General features: G+C 35.1%; 1 protein-coding gene across 2 annotated transcripts in view; it reads left to right on the top strand.

Annotated features, from left to right (window-relative positions):
- The window catches only part of LOC100648796 (neural-cadherin), a 104,544-nt gene that overhangs the window by 74,568 nt on the left and 10,697 nt on the right, over window positions 1-19,279 (top strand). For both annotated transcript variants that reach the window (XM_012314798.3, XM_012314797.3), the window contains exons 2-14: window positions 9,866-10,009; window positions 11,412-11,527; window positions 12,883-13,047; window positions 14,293-14,430; window positions 14,988-15,174; window positions 15,625-15,858; window positions 16,092-16,264; window positions 16,423-16,572; window positions 16,860-17,165; window positions 17,296-17,569; window positions 17,674-17,882; window positions 18,240-18,572; window positions 18,662-18,868. In XM_012314798.3, the coding sequence (XP_012170188.1) occupies window positions 11,474-11,527; window positions 12,883-13,047; window positions 14,293-14,430; window positions 14,988-15,174; window positions 15,625-15,858; window positions 16,092-16,264; window positions 16,423-16,572; window positions 16,860-17,165; window positions 17,296-17,569; window positions 17,674-17,882; window positions 18,240-18,572; window positions 18,662-18,868 (2,430 nt within the window). In that variant the 5' untranslated portion in view covers window positions 9,866-10,009; window positions 11,412-11,473. The remainder of the gene's footprint in view (window positions 1-9,865; window positions 10,010-11,411; window positions 11,528-12,882; window positions 13,048-14,292; window positions 14,431-14,987; window positions 15,175-15,624; window positions 15,859-16,091; window positions 16,265-16,422; window positions 16,573-16,859; window positions 17,166-17,295; window positions 17,570-17,673; window positions 17,883-18,239; window positions 18,573-18,661; window positions 18,869-19,279) is intronic.

The following is a 19,279-nucleotide window of genomic DNA, read 5'->3' on the forward strand; positions in this document are numbered from 1 at the left end:
GTTCATAGCTGGTCTAGTGGTATGTGACTAAAATTAGCCTGAACCTAGGCCACCCTAATCATTTACATTAATCGTTTCCTTGGCCATGATCCAACCTCGGTTCCGTGCAAATCGTTTCTAAGCGATTGCTCAGTGCTCACCCTTTGTGTAAGCGTGCTCCGTCACCGTTCTTTATTTCCTCGACGCACACATTTCCCTCGACCTCGTATTGAATGAACGATGGCGGGAGCGAGTGGAAGCAACAGAAATCAAGTATTTTCGAAAGCAATCGAGTGATCCGAGGGAGGGCGCGGTTAAGGATAAGCTTCTCCGGACCGTTGGAGCTTGGAAAGTGGTCGGAAAGGGGTTAGAAGGCGAGTGGGATTGGGGGCTTTATCGATTTCTTACACCGTAGCCCAGTAACGCGTTTTGTACGTCCACAGCGTGGCGTCATTGGGTGTAGCTATTGCTGGTCACGCTACAGAGAAAACAACCCCCGACCATCCTGTGCAACTCCTCGATCTATCGGCCGATAACCGATGGCCTCTCGAACTCGTTAAACTTTTGTTCTGTCGTTCCTCCGTGAATTTAATGGGCGACACGGGACGAGGCAGCGCGTTTCCACGATTTAAGTCCACCGATAAATTTGTAAACTCGCGCCATGCCAAGACGACATCCAGCTTTATTGCCATCGGCCGCGACGAGCAGCTTCGATGCTTTTATGTATGAGAGACCATTAACGTCGATGGAACTTAAAGAGAGAAAGAGAGCGAGAGAGAGAGAGAGAGAGAAAGGTAGAAAAAAAAATAGAGAAAATTGATTCTATTGTAAATCGTGGAATTTTTGTTTCATTGAATTGAATGGAAGTGAAATCATAGCCATGAAATTTAATTTGATCAGTCGATCGTTATCGATATTGAAATTTTATTTTTGCCCGTATTTGGGCATTTTTTTTTATTTTTTGCTGTATTCCTAGCAATTGATAGGCTTCGTGTACATGTTTTTATATCATTTCGTCATAGCGTTGCCGTAGCATGGTAATTCTTGTAATTGTTTGAATAGTAATTTTTTAAAAGAATCACTGTTGGAAACAAAATCATAGTCATTAGTTTGACTGATCAATTATTCGATCAATAATAAAATTTGTACTTTTACACATACTCTGGTAGCTTTATAATTAAAAATAAATAAATTGTATTATGGCATGTTATAAAGCGAACTGATATTACGAATATAGTAAATTATTTTAAAATCTTGAAATTCAATTATTACGTGATTAAAATTAAAAGAATTGAGCTAAATTTAAATGGATTAAAAATATACATAAGAGCATCCACTTGCAATATATTTGAAAATGCTCACTTCATGTTTCGATGGAAGATGGAAAATCTCATTTTCTCGATTCTCTAATGTCCATCAAAATTGTGGAGCAGCTGTGAAATCATAGAAAAAGAATTAATTACACGAGAAATCCGATAGCTCGCAAACGGGAAAACATTTTTACAAAATTATTCGTAGAGAAACAAGAGAGCTAAATCGAGTGAGCTACGAACGTATACATTAGATGATTCCTGTGCTTTACAGCGCGCTTCGATTTCAATTTTCACATCGGCCCCGATTTCGAAGATGTTTACAACGTCGTAACTTCCTTTCGGGAATCAATATCGCAACGATAATAGCGCACGATTGCAAATTCCAATCTTCTCCGTGGAATAACAGAGACTCTGGGTTTAGCGTGGAATTTGCAAATGGGCGCCAACGGAAATCAAGCTTCGTCGAAGCGTTTATCGCGCGGAGACATTTGAATAACCCATTATGATTTATGCGGAAAACTTTCCAAAAAGTGGCACGATCCCCGTGGCACGACCACGCAGCTGACTTTCCACGGAAATGGTGAACGAGAAAAACGGGAAATCGTCGTCCCTCGAGGCTTCGCGCAGTTCTGTTAGTTTCTAATCAAGTTTCATTTCATGAAAACAGAATGTATTTAAATGTCTCTCTCGATATCCGGTCGGATCGAAGATTAAAGGCAAAGTTGCTTCTGGCTCTGGGTAGTTTAAACTCCAGAGTCCAGTTAACGATACTTGTAGAAGATTTTACGCAGCTCGGTCGAACTATAGCTGCAATTGCTTTAAATTTTCTGTCGTTTAAACTGCATACCGACATATTGCACCACCTCGCACGTTTCTCAAGCAGCAAAATTTTAATATTAAATGTCAAACGTGTAAAAATGCACGTCGGATCGTTTGGAATTTTTCGATTATCTGGAAATTTCTAACAATTAGCGAGCTTTCTGAAGACTATGGAAAATAAAAATTTATCGTGACTCATAAAAAAGCAAAGCTTTTTAACGATCATGATAATTATCAATTCGAACGTACTTCATACTAAATAACCGTAAGTAAAATTTTTCATGCAATTCACTCGATTCATCATTTTGCCTTATGGTACTCTTTTCTCCAAAAAATTCCACAATTGTTTATTCGAATCGTTAAGGTGGAAAGATTTTCTGGTAATTCAGTAAATTATGACTGCACGTGTTGTAATAAAGTTCAGTTTGTTATTAGAGAAGCGACTAAATAACGTAACGAAGAGCCCGTAAATTCTATAGAGGGATATGTCGTTGTCTCACAGGAATAGTAATAGTTAACGATCGCATTTGTTAAATCCAGGATCGCTCAGTTTACAGATCACTGACGAGTGATTGCAACCACATTCGAATGCCGATGAGGTACAGCGTTGCAAAACAAGAGCGTTCGATCGAAGAGTAATGACAAATTTAAACCGTTTGTACACGAAGTACATGTCAGGCACCTGTTTCACGATATTAAGAAACTAGTAATATCTCGTGTCGTTGATATGTTTTACTTCAAATATTTCTTTTAAATAAGACAATAGCTCTTTTATTAAGGTTAATTTTCTTATTTTAAGAAGCCTCTTACCTTAAAATTCTTCTTTCCTTATTAGTTTGCTAATAAGTGCAAAGAGGAAAATATTTGTTCGTTGAAAGTCTGAGATAAACTTTTTCATTCATTAATAGGATAAAGCTTTATGACTACGTAATTTCATTTTTTATCTTTTTCGTCTAAAAGAGTAAGCTGAAAGTTTAAAAAGTAAAATAACCAACTAAAGCATGTTCGCGATATTTACTGAACAAATAGTAAAGATGAATCCGCGGTTTCGTATAGTGTTTATCTTAAAATTCATGCTAGCGTAGTCAGCAGAGCATGAAACAAGAGAAAAATTTCACAAAAGCTACAGTTTCATATTTTTTTTATCACAAAGAATTTGAATTTGAATCAACCTTTTCAAACCCGATATGTAATCAATCGCTTGTAGAGTGCAAATAAAGAAATTTCGAAACAATTCCGACTAATATTACACATCAACAATTCGATAATGAAACGAATAATACAAAATATATTATTTCATCCAAATTAAAAAAAATAAATAAATCAAATACTATTTTTCTCGATACTTTCAAATATATAAAACAAATTAATCGATATTGAATCGATAATTTACCAGTTTTTTAGTGAAGTGACTGATAAAATGATAACGCACATAAAATGCTAAAGATTATTCTAACGAAAAGATATGACTCATACGTATGCCTATTGGCAGGAATCGATCATGTTGTCAGAACTAAAAAATATTCTACACACAAATTATTTGTTAAATAAATGCAATAAAAGCTATACACATATCTTGCATATGGTTTTCTTTGCCATTCTATCTAGATCTATTACGTTTCTTATTTCAATTTACTAAAATTTACATCGCTAAACGATGACTTTTAGGAAGCTTGTTTATTACCTGACATCCGATATAAAGAATACTATATTTGATTTTAAGAAATTTGATTAGATGCATAGAAGAGATATAGAATATTATTTGAAAATCACTAAACAACGAATAATATGATATAAATATTGAAATAGCACATGATTGAAATCGTGCTGTGTAAAACTTGCGATATTTATACATACATATACCTCTTCTCAATGAAATTTTAACAAAGAAATTCAGAACATCGGATAATTAAGCGAGGATTTATTGTCCTTGTTAACATTTCGCGAATCAGTCATTTTAAATCGCAAATAAATTTCACGAGAGCTTGTACGTCTATCCAAACACTCACTGCCGCGGATAGATAGTCACGTAGCACGTTGGCCATTTAGTTATCCACCGTATGGATTGCCGTACCGTTAAAAGTTAACGCGTTCCCCGCCAACGTCTGTCCCTCGTAAATTTTAAATTGCACGCGCCGTGCGAGAGGCGAATTTATTTTACCGCTGCATCCGGCATATTTACTGCGAATCACAATTCACGATCAGAAGAGTCGCGATTCCATCAGCCCTTTCTGTTGAATTGTTTGGGTCATTAAGCTCTTTTGACTTTTAATTATTAGATGCTCCAACGAAATTGTTATCTGTCGATGTTACTATTGATCGTTACTATATGCAGCGAATTGAAACGGCACGAGAAATCGCTGTTTCAAATTTTATTTACGCAAAGATAGGTCTCGTTGATTTTTATAAATTTACTTAAATACGTATATGTCATGCTGATTATCAAAACCTACTGTAAAGAACAATTTAAAGGATCATGAATCGATAGAAGAACTACTAAATTATCTACGATGTTCTAAATGTATCGACATAGATATATTTTTGTAATAGTACTCGAATATGTCTGAAGAATTGGAAATCACGAAATTTTTGTAGAAGTTTTTATAATGATTGATACAAAGCGCGTACGTAGAGTTTCGCAATAAATCTTCCGTGAAAATTATTTATTAATATTTAGTACAAGGATCTGCAGTGGACATATTGAAAATATCATGAAGCTTTAGTGTCACATATACGAAAAATTCGGTCATAAATTTTTCTATGAAATATTGGAAGAATGAAATATTTTAGAAAATCGATGCTTTTATGAAATACAAGAAAAATGGGACATCTCTCCAAAAATGTTTTTTATGAAATTTTGATTATGAAATACAAAGTTTAACACGAAGTTTTAGCTTGTTGCGTTATTTTTCTTCCTTATTGCATAGATCATAATAATACAGATTACGATAATTTAGTATTATGTAAAATATCTACAAAAGTTTAAAAATAGTTACTGTATTATTTGGCTAAACGCATAAAACAAATATCAGCAATGCTGCAACAACGTAAATTTTAATACATCCGTTTTAATATTATATCACTTGTGTAACACATTCGAGAGATGTAGTTGCTATACCCATTTGATTTATAATTACTAAACGCCTAGATACACACATAAGTATTACTTATTACCATGGTTCCGTGGTATTCCTATAGATATAGTAATCTATACATAGACCACCGTGCACTGGTTTAATATTGTTTGTGGCTAATGTTGGATATATGAGGTATCTGGTCATTACGCTCTTTTGATGTTTAATTACTAGATACCTAGGTAAATGTTACTTATTACCATACTTGTTAGGTAAATTATAATAATCTGGCTTGCCACACGGCGCAACGGTGCTTTAATATCCTTTGGAAGATAGTAAATGCATTTCATAAATTCGTAAACGATTTTCCTCTCGTATTTATATCGTTAATATAAATATAAAATTGCCTCGCAATTATATTTGCTTGGCGATAACTTGAAACAAAAAATGTATTTCTACTATTAATACTTGATAAAACTTTTCTATTTAGACATATTCGGAAAGAATTTTTTAATTCATTGGATAAGTGTCTATGAATTATTCTAATAAATAATCTTTAAAATACGTTTAAGACAAAGTTTTAGAAAAGAAATTAGTTTACAGCGTGAAAGTTACTTTTCCTCGTTCGCAATTCGATCTCAGGTTATCTCATTTCCTAGAATAGTACATACACTTTTTACTCCACGTCATTAAACAGATCGCGCAGTGCAACTAAAGCGGAATGTACCGATGTACTACAGTAAACTCTAATTGTACGTTTAACACTAAACCAACTGTGATACTGTTTCCTGAAGTAACGTAGAAAATAAAACGAAAAAGATGGCACCTCTAATTAAATATTGGCCGTATGAAAATTGAAATAAATTTTGACAGCAATCATTTTTCTACTCACCTTCGCGCCATTGCTACAATATTGACATTTAATCTTCGTTTTATAAAAGTACTTTTATTTTTACATCACTATCGCACTTTATTTCGAAGTTTTCGCTCTAACTAAAAAATAAACCAAGGCTATAAAAAGAAACAGCGTGAGAAAAGAAGAGCGAAGCTGTTTCCAATAATGTAATATCCGTTTACAAGTCTGCCTTTGCACATTGGCATAATTCTACAACCAATTCGACCACATTTTGAAACTACATTTTCATGAACATACGAGCACATCGATCAACAATCGCTATCTTCCTCTCGCATGAAATACTCGGTCGAATTCGACCGAGAAATCCGGATATTGCAGGCGTACCCGCATCCGTCTCCTCTTTTTTCACCACCCTCTCGATGCTCCTCTACCATCCCATCGCCTCTGGTTAGCAATAAATCGTGGAAAGCCGCGCATTAAGAATTACGGTCGAGCGAAAGTGGGTCACGAATCAATCGAGAGAAGAAAACCGTCGAATTGTTACGGCCGAGTCGGGGTGGTTTTACCCTGCTGGAAAGAGTAATCGCTGCGGAAGGGCCTCGCAGCATAATTAATTCCTCAGCCTTCCTTCAGTGCCTGTTCTTCATTCTGTGTAAACGTTATACCGTGTACCTCAATTTTTTCATCGCTCCACGACGGAAATTAATTCGATGAAACGACAACAAAGATGAAAGGCTATGAATAATATCAAAAAATCGGTGAGAGCACGAAGAATTGGGAACGTGTTTGACAATGTTCCTCTCGTCTTTTTAATGTTATTACTGCCTATCGATGGAAATGGATTTTATATTGCCTTTTCTTTTCTTTTTTTTTCTAATTCTGATGTAACGATGCTTTTTGAGAGATTGCGTTTGTTTTTGTGAAACACAGATAAAAGGACAAGGGTGGATTACATTTGATGAACGATGCTTCATTTCGCTTTCTTCTTATTTCGCCTCGAGTGTAATTATATCTTCATCTCGTATTTCTGTTATTAAGTTTCTCTAACTATAATCATCTACACGATATTCGTGTATACATTACGAATCGATAAGATTAAAATTAATACCTCGTTAATATAATTTAATAAAGCTCAAGTATCACGTTACTGTACAAAACTAGCGTCGAAACTATGTACAGGTGCTAGTGTACATAAATAGAGTAATTTCGTAAAATAAGTCGCGCTTCCATCTTCTTAACAAGAAAGTAATAAAGTATTTTTAATTCGATCGTCGCAACCAATTCGTTTATGAGACTTCCCTTACGAAGTTCCAAAGCCAACATACCAATCACAAACTCCTGTCTCATCCTCCGCATGCTCGCGCGATATCACAAATTCCACGAACGAAGAATCGCGCGAATCTTCATCGCAACAAAGACATCGTTTTCTCAAAGAGATTCCAATCCTTATCAGCCTGGTTTCCGTAAAAGGCGACTCTTCTTGTTGCACTGTCCTATCCATCCAATGCCATCTAATCGGCTGTGAAAATCCTCAAAAAACGATATCGGTTTGCGCGAAATTCACTCAGTTGAGGCGAATAGTTTTTCTAACGGGATTAATTGCAGATGGAATTTAGGATTTCCAGTCACGAATGACAGGAAGACAGAAGCACGATTTCGGTATGGTGTGGCGCGCTAATTGACTTAATCAGACGGGTATTTGTCGGGGAAAGAGAATCGAGGGAAGTTAAACTCTCAAAGATAGGCGGAGGCAAATTGCCTGGAGCGATGCTGCATCCAGGGCGTTCAGCAAATTGACGCGAGAATTCATCTTAATAATCCGCCTATTAGCGGCGCGCAGATATGAGATATGTATTTCGGATACATCGTTTCGCCGATGGCAGCCAGTTACACCCTGAATTCTAGCTCGGTGAAAATCAACGCTGGAATACGCTCGAATTTGTTTCGTTCTCGAGTAACGGTGATTCTGTCGATGTACTGTTAATCATGAAAATTAAACTTCTGCGACGATCCTTTTCGTAAAACATGCCATATCTTTTTTTTCAAACTGTTGTGAGAACGTTGTTTCCCACGATGCATTAGGTGGCTGTATTTAGAAAAGTCTGCGAATGGTTGCAGCAGTTAATTTGTACAATTTGTACGGGCAGCAAGGAATTTTAACGAGCGTGTTTGGAGCTGTTAATGATGTCTGTTGAGAAAAGTTTGAATTTCTATACAATAACGATACGATGACAATACAGCAATTTAATACGAAAACGTTCTTTTCTTAACGTCATTAATTTACTGCAACTTTTTATACACCTAATTATATCATGAACTAAAAATTTAAATATAAAATCGAGTAATAATTAACGAAACAAAGTTACCATTTAATAGCATTTAATCGGAGATTTTCTTCTTTCACCTTAATTTTAGAGAGGTTAGTAAAATGAATAAAAAAAAAAAAAAAAAGAAAAAATCAGCTTCACTGATCATATTCTGCGATTTCGTGATAAATCAGTACCCGTCGCTGCTTTCGTAATGAACTTCTGTCTTCGTTTAACTATTTTATCGTGAAGATCGATACCTGGTTTCTCAAATCTCCTATCCGCAACGGAAGCTAATAAATTACCGAACATGAATTTTCCATTAAATTATCTGCATAAATTAACCGTGAAATATCAAGCTCTGGGAACAAGTCGAGAACGCCACGCAATCTTGTTCGAATGAAAATCGACAAGTAGGAAATTTCAGTCTGATGTATGCGTTTCGTTGACCTACTATCTGCGCTAAACGTTACACAGATGAATTACTTGTTCCGTGAAATTGAATTTTGGAATTAGTAACAAATCCAAAACGCGTGTGATTTTCGAGCAATTTACCGATCATTTAGCAAAATCGATTAATATTATTTTTTAACATTAGCGTGACAAGATGTTTTTTTCGTTCTTGATAGTAGATATATAATTTTTACATTTCTATTTTCTTAAAAATATAAAAGATTGTAGAAATCGTAACTATTATAAAAGCAACAACGATCGTACAACTTGAAACACACTTCAAAATTACTCTATAACTCGGAAACGTATTCCTCGTGCAATATAATATTAAAATATTTACGTGAAACGAAGAGAATGAACGAAATGAAATGAGAAAAATTAAGCATTAGGCGTAGAAATGAATTTTTTTCGATTTTTGCGTAAAATGAAAGTTTGATTGTTGGAAAGAACTCATCCGTACACCTAATATACGTAAATGTCATCCGAGAGGGAGAAAAAGTACATGTGTGCTTGCGTGAATGTATGCAAATCTGGGACGTAAAACGTGAAACTGTAGAAATACGTGACATATTTTCTTAATTAAAAAAAAATTAACGACGTAAAATCTCTTAAGAAAAATAGTAGACCACTATCCTTATTACTTATAACGCAAACATTAAAAACGGTATAAAAATGGAGAACTCCTGAGGCAAAGAGCACCACGAATATGCACGCAATATACATGGAAATTACTTGCGAATTTTCAAAGTAGATGTCATGTTATTCTACGTATGTATATGCGATTTTATCCAGCGAACAAAATAAACTTTCCACTCGATGCACAGGCTGTTCGCTAGTTTTTTATCGGCAAGTATATATAAGCCTTCGTAAATGATATGACGAGTCTTAGGAAAATCTGGATGGAAACGAATTTGCATCTTGAAGAGACATATCATAAGGAAATACGAGAACAGGCTTTTGAATCTTTCAGAGGGATTACTTTGCAACCCATATTCACTGACTTTCATATCGTAGCGAGAATGGAACGAAATCTAAACGTGTCTTCCTGCCTTTTGTCTGTTTCAGTGACGAAATTCATTCGTATTGGAATAGCTGACAAGAACGACAATCCGCCTTACTTCGACAAAGGCCTCTACGAGGCTGAAGTAGACGAAAATGAGGATATACAACACACAGTTCTCACTGTCACCGCCAAAGATCACGACGAGTGTAAGTGAACATATATGCAAATACGCGATCATTTTTCACTTTGATCAGCTTTCTGAAGCTCGTAGCTCGTAAAAAGAAACGGATGCTGAGGCGTGTAATCGTTTCGTCTGAACGCTAGGTATCAGGAATAAAGGTTTTTAAGGAGGAAAAGTAATTGAGATGTTTGCCATGTCGATATTTAATTAGTTAATTGTTTGTACCGCTGGTTTTATAAGTTTTCGAAAGTTTTTGAAGGGAAGATTGTTTTTATGGTAAAAGAGGTAGAATGGAAAAATATTCTGGAAAGTTTTCTTTACTTTTCCAGTGACAAAACAACGCCGTTGTACCGTAGTAAAGATAAATACTGCTGTATGAAAACAGCTACAGTTTGTTTTCTTTCTATTTCTCCGTGAAAAAATATTATAAAGCAACAATATTGTAAATTGCAAATTGATATTTCGCATATGAAAGTAAGATGCGATTCTGTATATTAAAATAATGACGTTTCGTACATAGAATAAGAAGTTTTCATAAAATTATAATCCGTAAACGTTCCAATTTGTATAAAAATATACATGTCATGGTAATCAACTCAACATATGTTAAACTACGTATCTAGTATCATATTTTTTTAATAAATGGAAATGTCGTCGTCTGTCAAACAATTAGAAAAATTATTTTCGCCTATCGAAGGTATCAGCTCTGACGGAGTACTGATGAAGTTCGCGTCGTATGTCTACCCTTTATTCCTGATAATGATTTTATACCTCGTCTCGAAGTTCTGTATCCTTAACCTGGCTAACAAGTTTCGCTAAAATCCATCTGCCTCTTCGCGACTCGGATCCAAAGGCACATAAACTGCTTACAAAACTTTAAATACCAGATGGTTGAAGCAAAGTCACGAAACATATTTATCCGATAGACCTCAATTAAGAACTTCGACGTATGGATGTATTACCTTCTAATAGAACCTGTTTAAGGATACAGTCTTCTTTTCTTTTTTTTTTTTTCCCCGTAAATGAGAAAGGATGTCAGAGGGAAACTGACGTTGCCGCTGCTTATGATCGAATACGGTCCCTGGGGAAATTTTCCCAGTGAAAATTTAAAGAATGACCATTTTAATAAATCTTACTGTTAGAATCGTAAGTTCGTTGTAAGACAAACGAAATATTTTATTTCGTAGTTATACTAAATTGTTTGATGATAGAATTATTATGATGATAGAAATATTCTTTCTTGTGTCTCTGGCGATAAACTCGTTGTTCGTTCAGCGAGTCGATAAGCAGAAGAATTTAAGACGTTTCCCTCTGGCGTGCACCGATCGTTTTGTAAACGACACACGGACGACAGAACGGCAGGTAACGGAGTCATCGCAATCTCCTAAGGAATTTCATCTGACAGGATCTTTCTCTGCATTTTACAGCCTCGCGTATTCGATATGAGATTACGAGCGGTAACATAGGCGGTGCATTCGCCGTGAAGAATATGACTGGCGCCATTTACGTCGCAGGTGCATTAGATTACGAAACGAGGAAAAGGGTTAGTGCATCATGGTATCACGAACGAAAAGGAAAGACACTGACAGCGGTGGAGAAAAATACAGAAGAATAGAACAAGGAAGTAACAAAAACATAGGGAAATAGATAAAACAGAGAGATAGAGGAGCGAGAAAGCCTTCGATACGTCCCTGTTTAATCCTTTTAACCGCGTCCCAGGCATCGCGTTTTATTACTCGCGGTCCAATAAAAACCGTGAAATAGTGCGAAAACTTGCGCGGTTATTGCACGTTTCCTATCCGCTCATTTGTCATTGCTTTAATAAGTCTTCGGTTTCATGTGCTGCGACGTATCGTAGCTATGGCATTATCGTAAATTTTGTTGAGAAATCAGATCACTCTGCGCTTCGTTTTAATCAAATTCCCATACCCTGGCGCGGGTCACGTCGTCAAAACATTCGCTTCGTTTTGGACGGTTCTTTATGAATTCCCAACTTTTCACATTCGACTTTTATCGTTTTCGTTTCTCCTCTAATTTTCTTCCTTCCATTGCTTTTAATCAAGTCAATCGGTTGTACGAATTATTAGGAATACAGAGAAATAAGAAATTACACGAGATCGCACGTTATTCGATAGTTTCGAAATATTTTTAATAATTTTATCGCTATTCTGTTCGATTTATCGTTCTTTGTCGTACGTATTATTTTGTAAAATGAATTCGTTTTATTAACCAAGGTACACGATGTTCACGTTCTATCTAATATTTTATATTAAATATATAGGTATATTTTATATTCTTAATATTCAATTTCACGTCGAATTTATGTTAGAAAATTAGAAAAGGGAATGGTCTCTCGCGAGGATTAAAGCACCAATTTACTTGATTAATCTTTTACTTTTTGCCTTGTTTCATTAAAGCGTAAGGTTGTTCAACTTCGTTCGTCCATTCTACGTATTGCTGCAAAAAACACTTTCATGCTTTAAAAACGGTTTCATCAGTCCACTGTTTTTATAACTTCCATTAAAAAAAAAAAAGTAATCTCGTTTTTATGAACTTTTTTTTGGTCCATTAAATAGACAGCAGCGCTCGATCTTTATAAACTTTTTTATCAGAACTTCCTGTACCGAGCTTCTCGCGTGCCGCTAGTCTCTGATCTGTAAATTGTAACCAAGAGATAAGTTTCGCTGTCAAACATATGTTTCATCGAATTCATCCGAAATTTTATCGACAATTTATTTCCTTCGTTGTTTCTACAATAAACCGCTTATTTTTTTACGATCCTTAAATTGTTGCTCGAAAGTTCCATTTCTATTATTCCAAGAAAGAGACCGCTGTCGGTGCAGTAACTCGGGTCAGCTGCAAACGCTGTTATCCACTTGTTCTGCTTTAATCTTACAGTACGAGCTTCGCCTGACCGCGTCTGATAACTTGAAAGAAAATTACACGACGGTCGTGATACACGTGAAGGATGTAAACGATAATCCGCCTGTCTTCGAGCGCCCGACTTACAAAACGCAGATCACAGAGGAAGATGACAGGACTTTGCCTAAACGCGTCCTCGGGGTAATTATTCCATCCATTCTAAAATTGCTGCATAATTTACCAAGCGATTCGTACTTACTTTAGAGTTGAATCTTATACTTTGAGAGTTGGAGAACTGACATAAGTGATAAACGTTACAACGAATTCTTTGATATTCGTTATTGAATAAATGGTTATTTTCGAAAATGGCCAACGTAATTAAATTGTCTAGCTAGTCGATAAATCCTTCTCTTTTTGAGCTGCGTATATTTCAATTACCTTTACGTATAGTTCGGTCAAACGTGATCGTCCTAAATCAGGTAAAGAAATAGAATAATAGTAAGAGAATGATCTTATTCTGGAAAATTGCTAGCTGGAAAATTGTTAGCTGGAAAATTGATGGGATTGATTCGTTAAATCGTTGGACATGAATTCGATTCTTATTTTATCCAATTACGACTAGGCTATCGTTATGTCTTCCCTGTATGTCCTTTACCACGAACTTCTGGATAAAGGAAAATTATAGTATTTGGACGCCAGACACCAGTTGTATCTACGAGCTAATATAGAATTCAGAACGTAAAATCCCGAATAAAACAAAGTATATGGGACATAAAGTATGGATTGTAGAATATGGAATACATAATACGAAATGTAAAATATGCAGCATAGAGTATAGGACACAATGCATAGAATATAACATAAAACATGAAATCTACAAATCACGATCAATGGCGTATAAATGTTTCGTATAAGGGTAAGTATATATTACGTACGACGTATGACGAGGTGAATTAATAGAAAACAAAAGCGAATATGACATTTTTATTAAACTTGTCATTTTAAGTATACATATTTATGTCAAATCCACCCAAGAGTATTTAAAATAAAAGTATTTAAAATAATATGAGTGGAAATTATCCACTCCGTTCCATGAACGAAATTTAAATTGATTTCATACAGTTTCATATATTTCGGGGTTTTATATATTTTGATTGACAGAATAAGAAATTTCACACAGTGGCAGGCCTCGATGTGGCAACGAATAATAAATATTTTATATCCAAAATGTTAACTGATTCTTACCAGAGGAATTGAAGAATAATAAAAAGAGGAATTATAAAAATGTTCGTTTAAAAAAGGCTATAAAATTGTAGGACTTCAATTTTTATAATATTTTCAAGTTACATATGTGTACAAGTACGATATCGCTTACAGAACGACCTAGTAATTATAGTACTAAATTGCTGAAACAATGTATTTATCGATAATGAATTTTTGACACAGGTCACAGCCACCGATGGGGATAAGGATAGGCCACAGAATATCGTCTACTTTTTAACTGGTCAGGGTATCGATCCTGATAATCCAGCGAATAGCAAATTCGATATCAACCGCACCAGCGGAGAAATTTACGTTCTAAAGGTTTGTTCCATTTGCCAAGTTTAATTAACACGAATCAGCATAAAAATTAATGTATGTACAAATTCCGATCCACGATTACTAATTCTTTTATCACTAACAAATACGTTCTGTCTTTATTAATTTTTTATTTATTAATCATTTTAATACTTGGATGCCAAAAAATGATCGAAACAGAAGAACGCTCGCCACAAACTCTACGTGGCAAATTAAATATTTCTACGTAAGCTCATAAATCCATTAAAACGCCTCTCTAAGTACCTTAAAACTTCTACTTCAAATCGCCTCTTGCTGCTTCTATACAAAAGTTATTTAATTCGTTCAAAAGTTTACGATTTAAGTTTATTTAAAACTGATACAATGCAGCAGCGAAAGAAAGAAATTAAATTTTCGACGATAAAATCGTGTATTTAATTCGCAATACCGGTCGAAAGTACGTTTTGTCGTCAAGAAGTATCGTACAGAAAAAAATCGTGCAGAAGTTTCAGCGAAGCTTCTTTTATTAAATTTGCCTCGCATCCTAAGTTACTTAGGGCCGTAATCTCGGTGTTACTCCACAGCCACTGGACAGGGATCAACCAAATGGAAGGCCACAGTGGCGATTCACTGTATTTGCTCAAGATGAAGGCGGAGAAGGTTTGGTTGGATATGCTGACGTTCAAGTGAACCTGAAGGACATCAACGACAATGCACCTACGTTCCCACAAGGCATTTATTTCGGGAACGTCACGGAAAACGGAACGGCAGGTAAAGTTAGATTACATTTTCACTACGAAGGAAATATTGCTTTTTCCTTCACGATGTGTTAACATAGTCTTTGCAATATATGATTCATTCGTGATACATTGTTAGAAATATGAGAATGGACAGACACGATTTATATTCAAATAACGTTTAATAATCTAGATTGACAATCTAGAACAAATGGACATCTTTAAGTATCGATTTAAGGTTTGTGTGAAAACGATTATTATTAATCGAGAGCTCGGTGGAATGTACTAATAAAAATACATTGCTTCTAAAGAAATGAAATAAATACAGAAAGCATAATATGCAAGACGTGTATTTGTCTAAGAAAAGAAAGAATAGTGCATAAGTATTTTAATATTTTAGCCTTCTACAGTTAAAGATTTTATCGTTTACATTGCTTTTTCTATACAAATGATTAAGATCAATTTTTGCCTTACTTGTTCCCAGGAATGGTTGTAATGACCATGACAGCGGTCGACTATGACGATCCGAGTGAAGGTACAAATGCAAAACTAATCTACTCTATTGAAAAGAATGTCATCGAGGAGGAAACTGGCTCGCCAATTTTTGAGATTGAATCGGAAACCGGTGTGATAAAGACGGCAGTATGCTGTTTGGACAGAGAACGCACGCCAGATTATTCTATACAAGTGGTAGCAATGGATGGAGGGGGGTTAAAGGGTAAGTTAAAAATTAAAATGGAAACCCTCAAAGATCTTTGGAAATTTTAACTTATTAACACGTAAAGTATAAAGTATTTTAAAGATAGAAATATCAGATTTATTTCAAATCAGATTTCATGATCTTTTTTTATTTAATATTTTAAATACTTGAAAGACTAACACGTAGAATTATTTGTTTCCTGCTTTAATTATAATCTACTGAGATTTTGATGGCATTTTTCCAATATTTAGGGACGGGGACAGCATCTATACGAGTGAAAGATATAAACGATATGCCTCCGCAATTCACAAAGGAGGAATGGTTTACGGAGGTAGACGAAACGGAAGGCCCAGATTTGCCGGAAATGCCAATTCTTACGGTCACTGTACACGATGAGGATGAGACCAATAAATTCCAGTATAAGGTACTGTTCATTGCGTCACTCGAATCGTTCCTTCTCGTATTTTTCCCCGAATTTCTTAAAGAAATTATGTTAATTGATTTAACAGAAAAGATTTATCATAACGATCAAGGAAAAATAATTGTAGAAATATCGTTTATCGTATTAATTTACAAACGCAGGTGATCGAAAGCAGTGGTTATGGTGCTGATAAATTTACCATGGTAAGAAATAACGATGGCACGGGTTCCTTGAAAATTGTGCAATCGTTGGACTACGAGGACCAATTGCAGAGCAACGGATTCAGATTTAGGATACAAGTTAACGATAAGGTATTTAATTAAAAGATTATACAATTCTATAGATAACTTATATTGTTAAATCTATTATCATGTTCCTACTCTATGTTCCCATACCCATTCTCCATAAATAATGAGATCATTTTTTAGCACATTTAGTACATTCTCTTGTTGTAAGATAAAGTACGAGTTACGTTATTTTCTTACATTTTTGTGTTTACAGTCTTTCATAAACATATTTCATTCTATTTGCATTTCTATATTTTCAATCAACGACTTTTGGTTTGTGATACTATGCGATAATATTCTCTATCTCATAGGGCGAAGACAATGACAACGACAAGTATCACGTTGCCTATTCCTGGGTAGTCGTGAAGCTACGCGACATAAATGATAATCAACCGCAATTCGAGAAGGCGAATATTGAGACCACGGTTCCTGAAAATGCTCGCATTGGAAGCAGTCTCGAAACATTCACAGCCACCGATCCTGATCAGGGTGGTAAAAGCAAAGTGTTCTATTCGATCGATAGAAGTTCCGATCGTAAGAGGCAATTCTCGATCAACGAAAATGGCACGGTATCGATCCAGAGAAGTCTCGACCGTGAAGAAACCCCGAGGCATCAGGTAAATTATAAAACCACATTGTTTTTAAAACATTGATCAGATAATAACTTGTATTACTTATTTAATATCTAGATTACACTACTGTACACTGTACTTAGATTCGAGACCAATAAAAAATTATTCGTTCCAGGTGAAAATCTTGGCCATCGACGATGGAATTCCACCTAAAACAGCAACAGCCACGTTAACAGTAATCGTACACGACATAAACGATAATCCACCACGATTTCTGAAAGATTATAGACCCGTGCTACAGGAACACTCGCAACAGAAAAAAGTAGTAGAGATCTCAGCGACGGATGATGACGATCGATCGAAGAGCAATGGACCACCGTTTACTTTCAGGATGGATCCAAAGGCAGACGATGTGATTCGTGCCAGTTTCAAAGTTGAGAGCGATAACAGTGAGTCTGGATCCAATCCTATTACGTTCCCGTTTCAGTGGAGCGTTGTTAGTTGTAGTTCGATAGTTCTCGCTAACAAACGCCGGTTTTCTATTTCCTTGCAGAGGGAGCGAACGGGGATGGCATGGCTATTGTGTCATCGTTACTATCGTTTAACAGAGAACAACAAAAGGAGTACTTGATACCGATCGTTATCAAAGACACAGGAACTCCATCAATGTCTGGGACCAGTACTTTAACTGTTATTATCGGGGATATTAACGATAACAAAATGCAGCCTGGATCGAAGGACATTTTTGTATATAACTACGCAGTATGTATTTCATTTCTATATTTAAATTTCATATAATTTTCTATTTATTTTGACTTTTTAGAAGTAAAGGAATTCGTGTTATTTAATATCAATTTTTATCCCAGAGACTAAGATGTAAATAAAATCAAAATACTATTTTCATACGTGACTTATGTGTAATATAATTACTGTGCTATAATTACATAATTACTGTACTTATTTGAAAATTCGATACTATAATACGTTAGAATGAAATAGCACATTAATCTGGCTAAATGAATGCTCAAAGAATTAAAGATTATATTTCAAAGTTATTATTCAATATATAATTATAATTAAAGATTCGTATAATTTGACTTGGTCGAGTTCGTTTCACAGGGACAATCACCAGATACAGAAATAGGCAGAGTTTACGTATTCGATTTGGATGATTGGGATTTACCGGATAAAAAGTTCTATTGGGAGGGTTTAGAGCACGCTCTATTCAAGCTGGATGAGGACACCGGTATGATTTATATGAAATCAGGCACTCACGACGGTAGATATCATCTACGTTTCAAAGTCTACGATCGGAAGCACACGCAAACAGATGTCCCAGCAAACGTGACAGTCACGGTGAAAACGATTCCTTTCGAAGCTGTATTAAATTCTGGTTCGGTTCGAATATCTGGTATAACAGACGAAGATTTCATTCGTGTTTGGGATTATAAAGTAATTATTCTATTTAATTATAGACTATTAACTCGTTCTTTTTTATATGAAACCTATATTTAATGAATTTTTAATTTTTTCTCTTCCAGTCACAAACTATATCGCGTAGCAAAGCAGAATTATTTAGAGATAAATTGGCGCATTTGTTAAATATCGATAGAGAAAATGTAGACGTGTTTAGCGTTCAATTACGTAGAATGCATCCACCGTTGACAGACGTCAGATTCGCGGCCCATGGATCGCCGTATTATAAGCCTGTAAGATTGAATGGAATCGTACTAATGCATCGTGAAGAAGTAAGTTAATATGAATTAATTCATGGCATTTCTCTTCTTTCTAAATCTTTTGAAGATTCTGAATCTTCTAAATCTTCCCATTGAATATTTTTGGCTTCTAATTAAATGGAATATCAGTGAAAATATCAGATTATTATAAATATAGGAATATTGGATTACTTCAGCTTTTAGCAAAATTTGGTATCAGAGATACATCCTTTTCATGGCACTTTTACATACTAGGGATGAATCCTATTATGAAGGAATTATCAACAACATTCAATCCGATATTACCACATAAATTAATACTTAATGAAATTATTATTTAACATGCAATATTTCATAAATTGGACATTGTTTTTACTGAAGCAAGAATTTCATGAAATGACCTGTCTAATAATTTATTTATTTATTATTTATTTATAAATAAAG

The sequence above is a fragment of the Bombus terrestris genome, chromosome 12 (assembly GCF_910591885.1).
Source record: "Bombus terrestris chromosome 12, iyBomTerr1.2, whole genome shotgun sequence".
Lineage (NCBI taxonomy): Eukaryota > Metazoa > Arthropoda > Insecta > Hymenoptera > Apidae > Bombus > Bombus terrestris.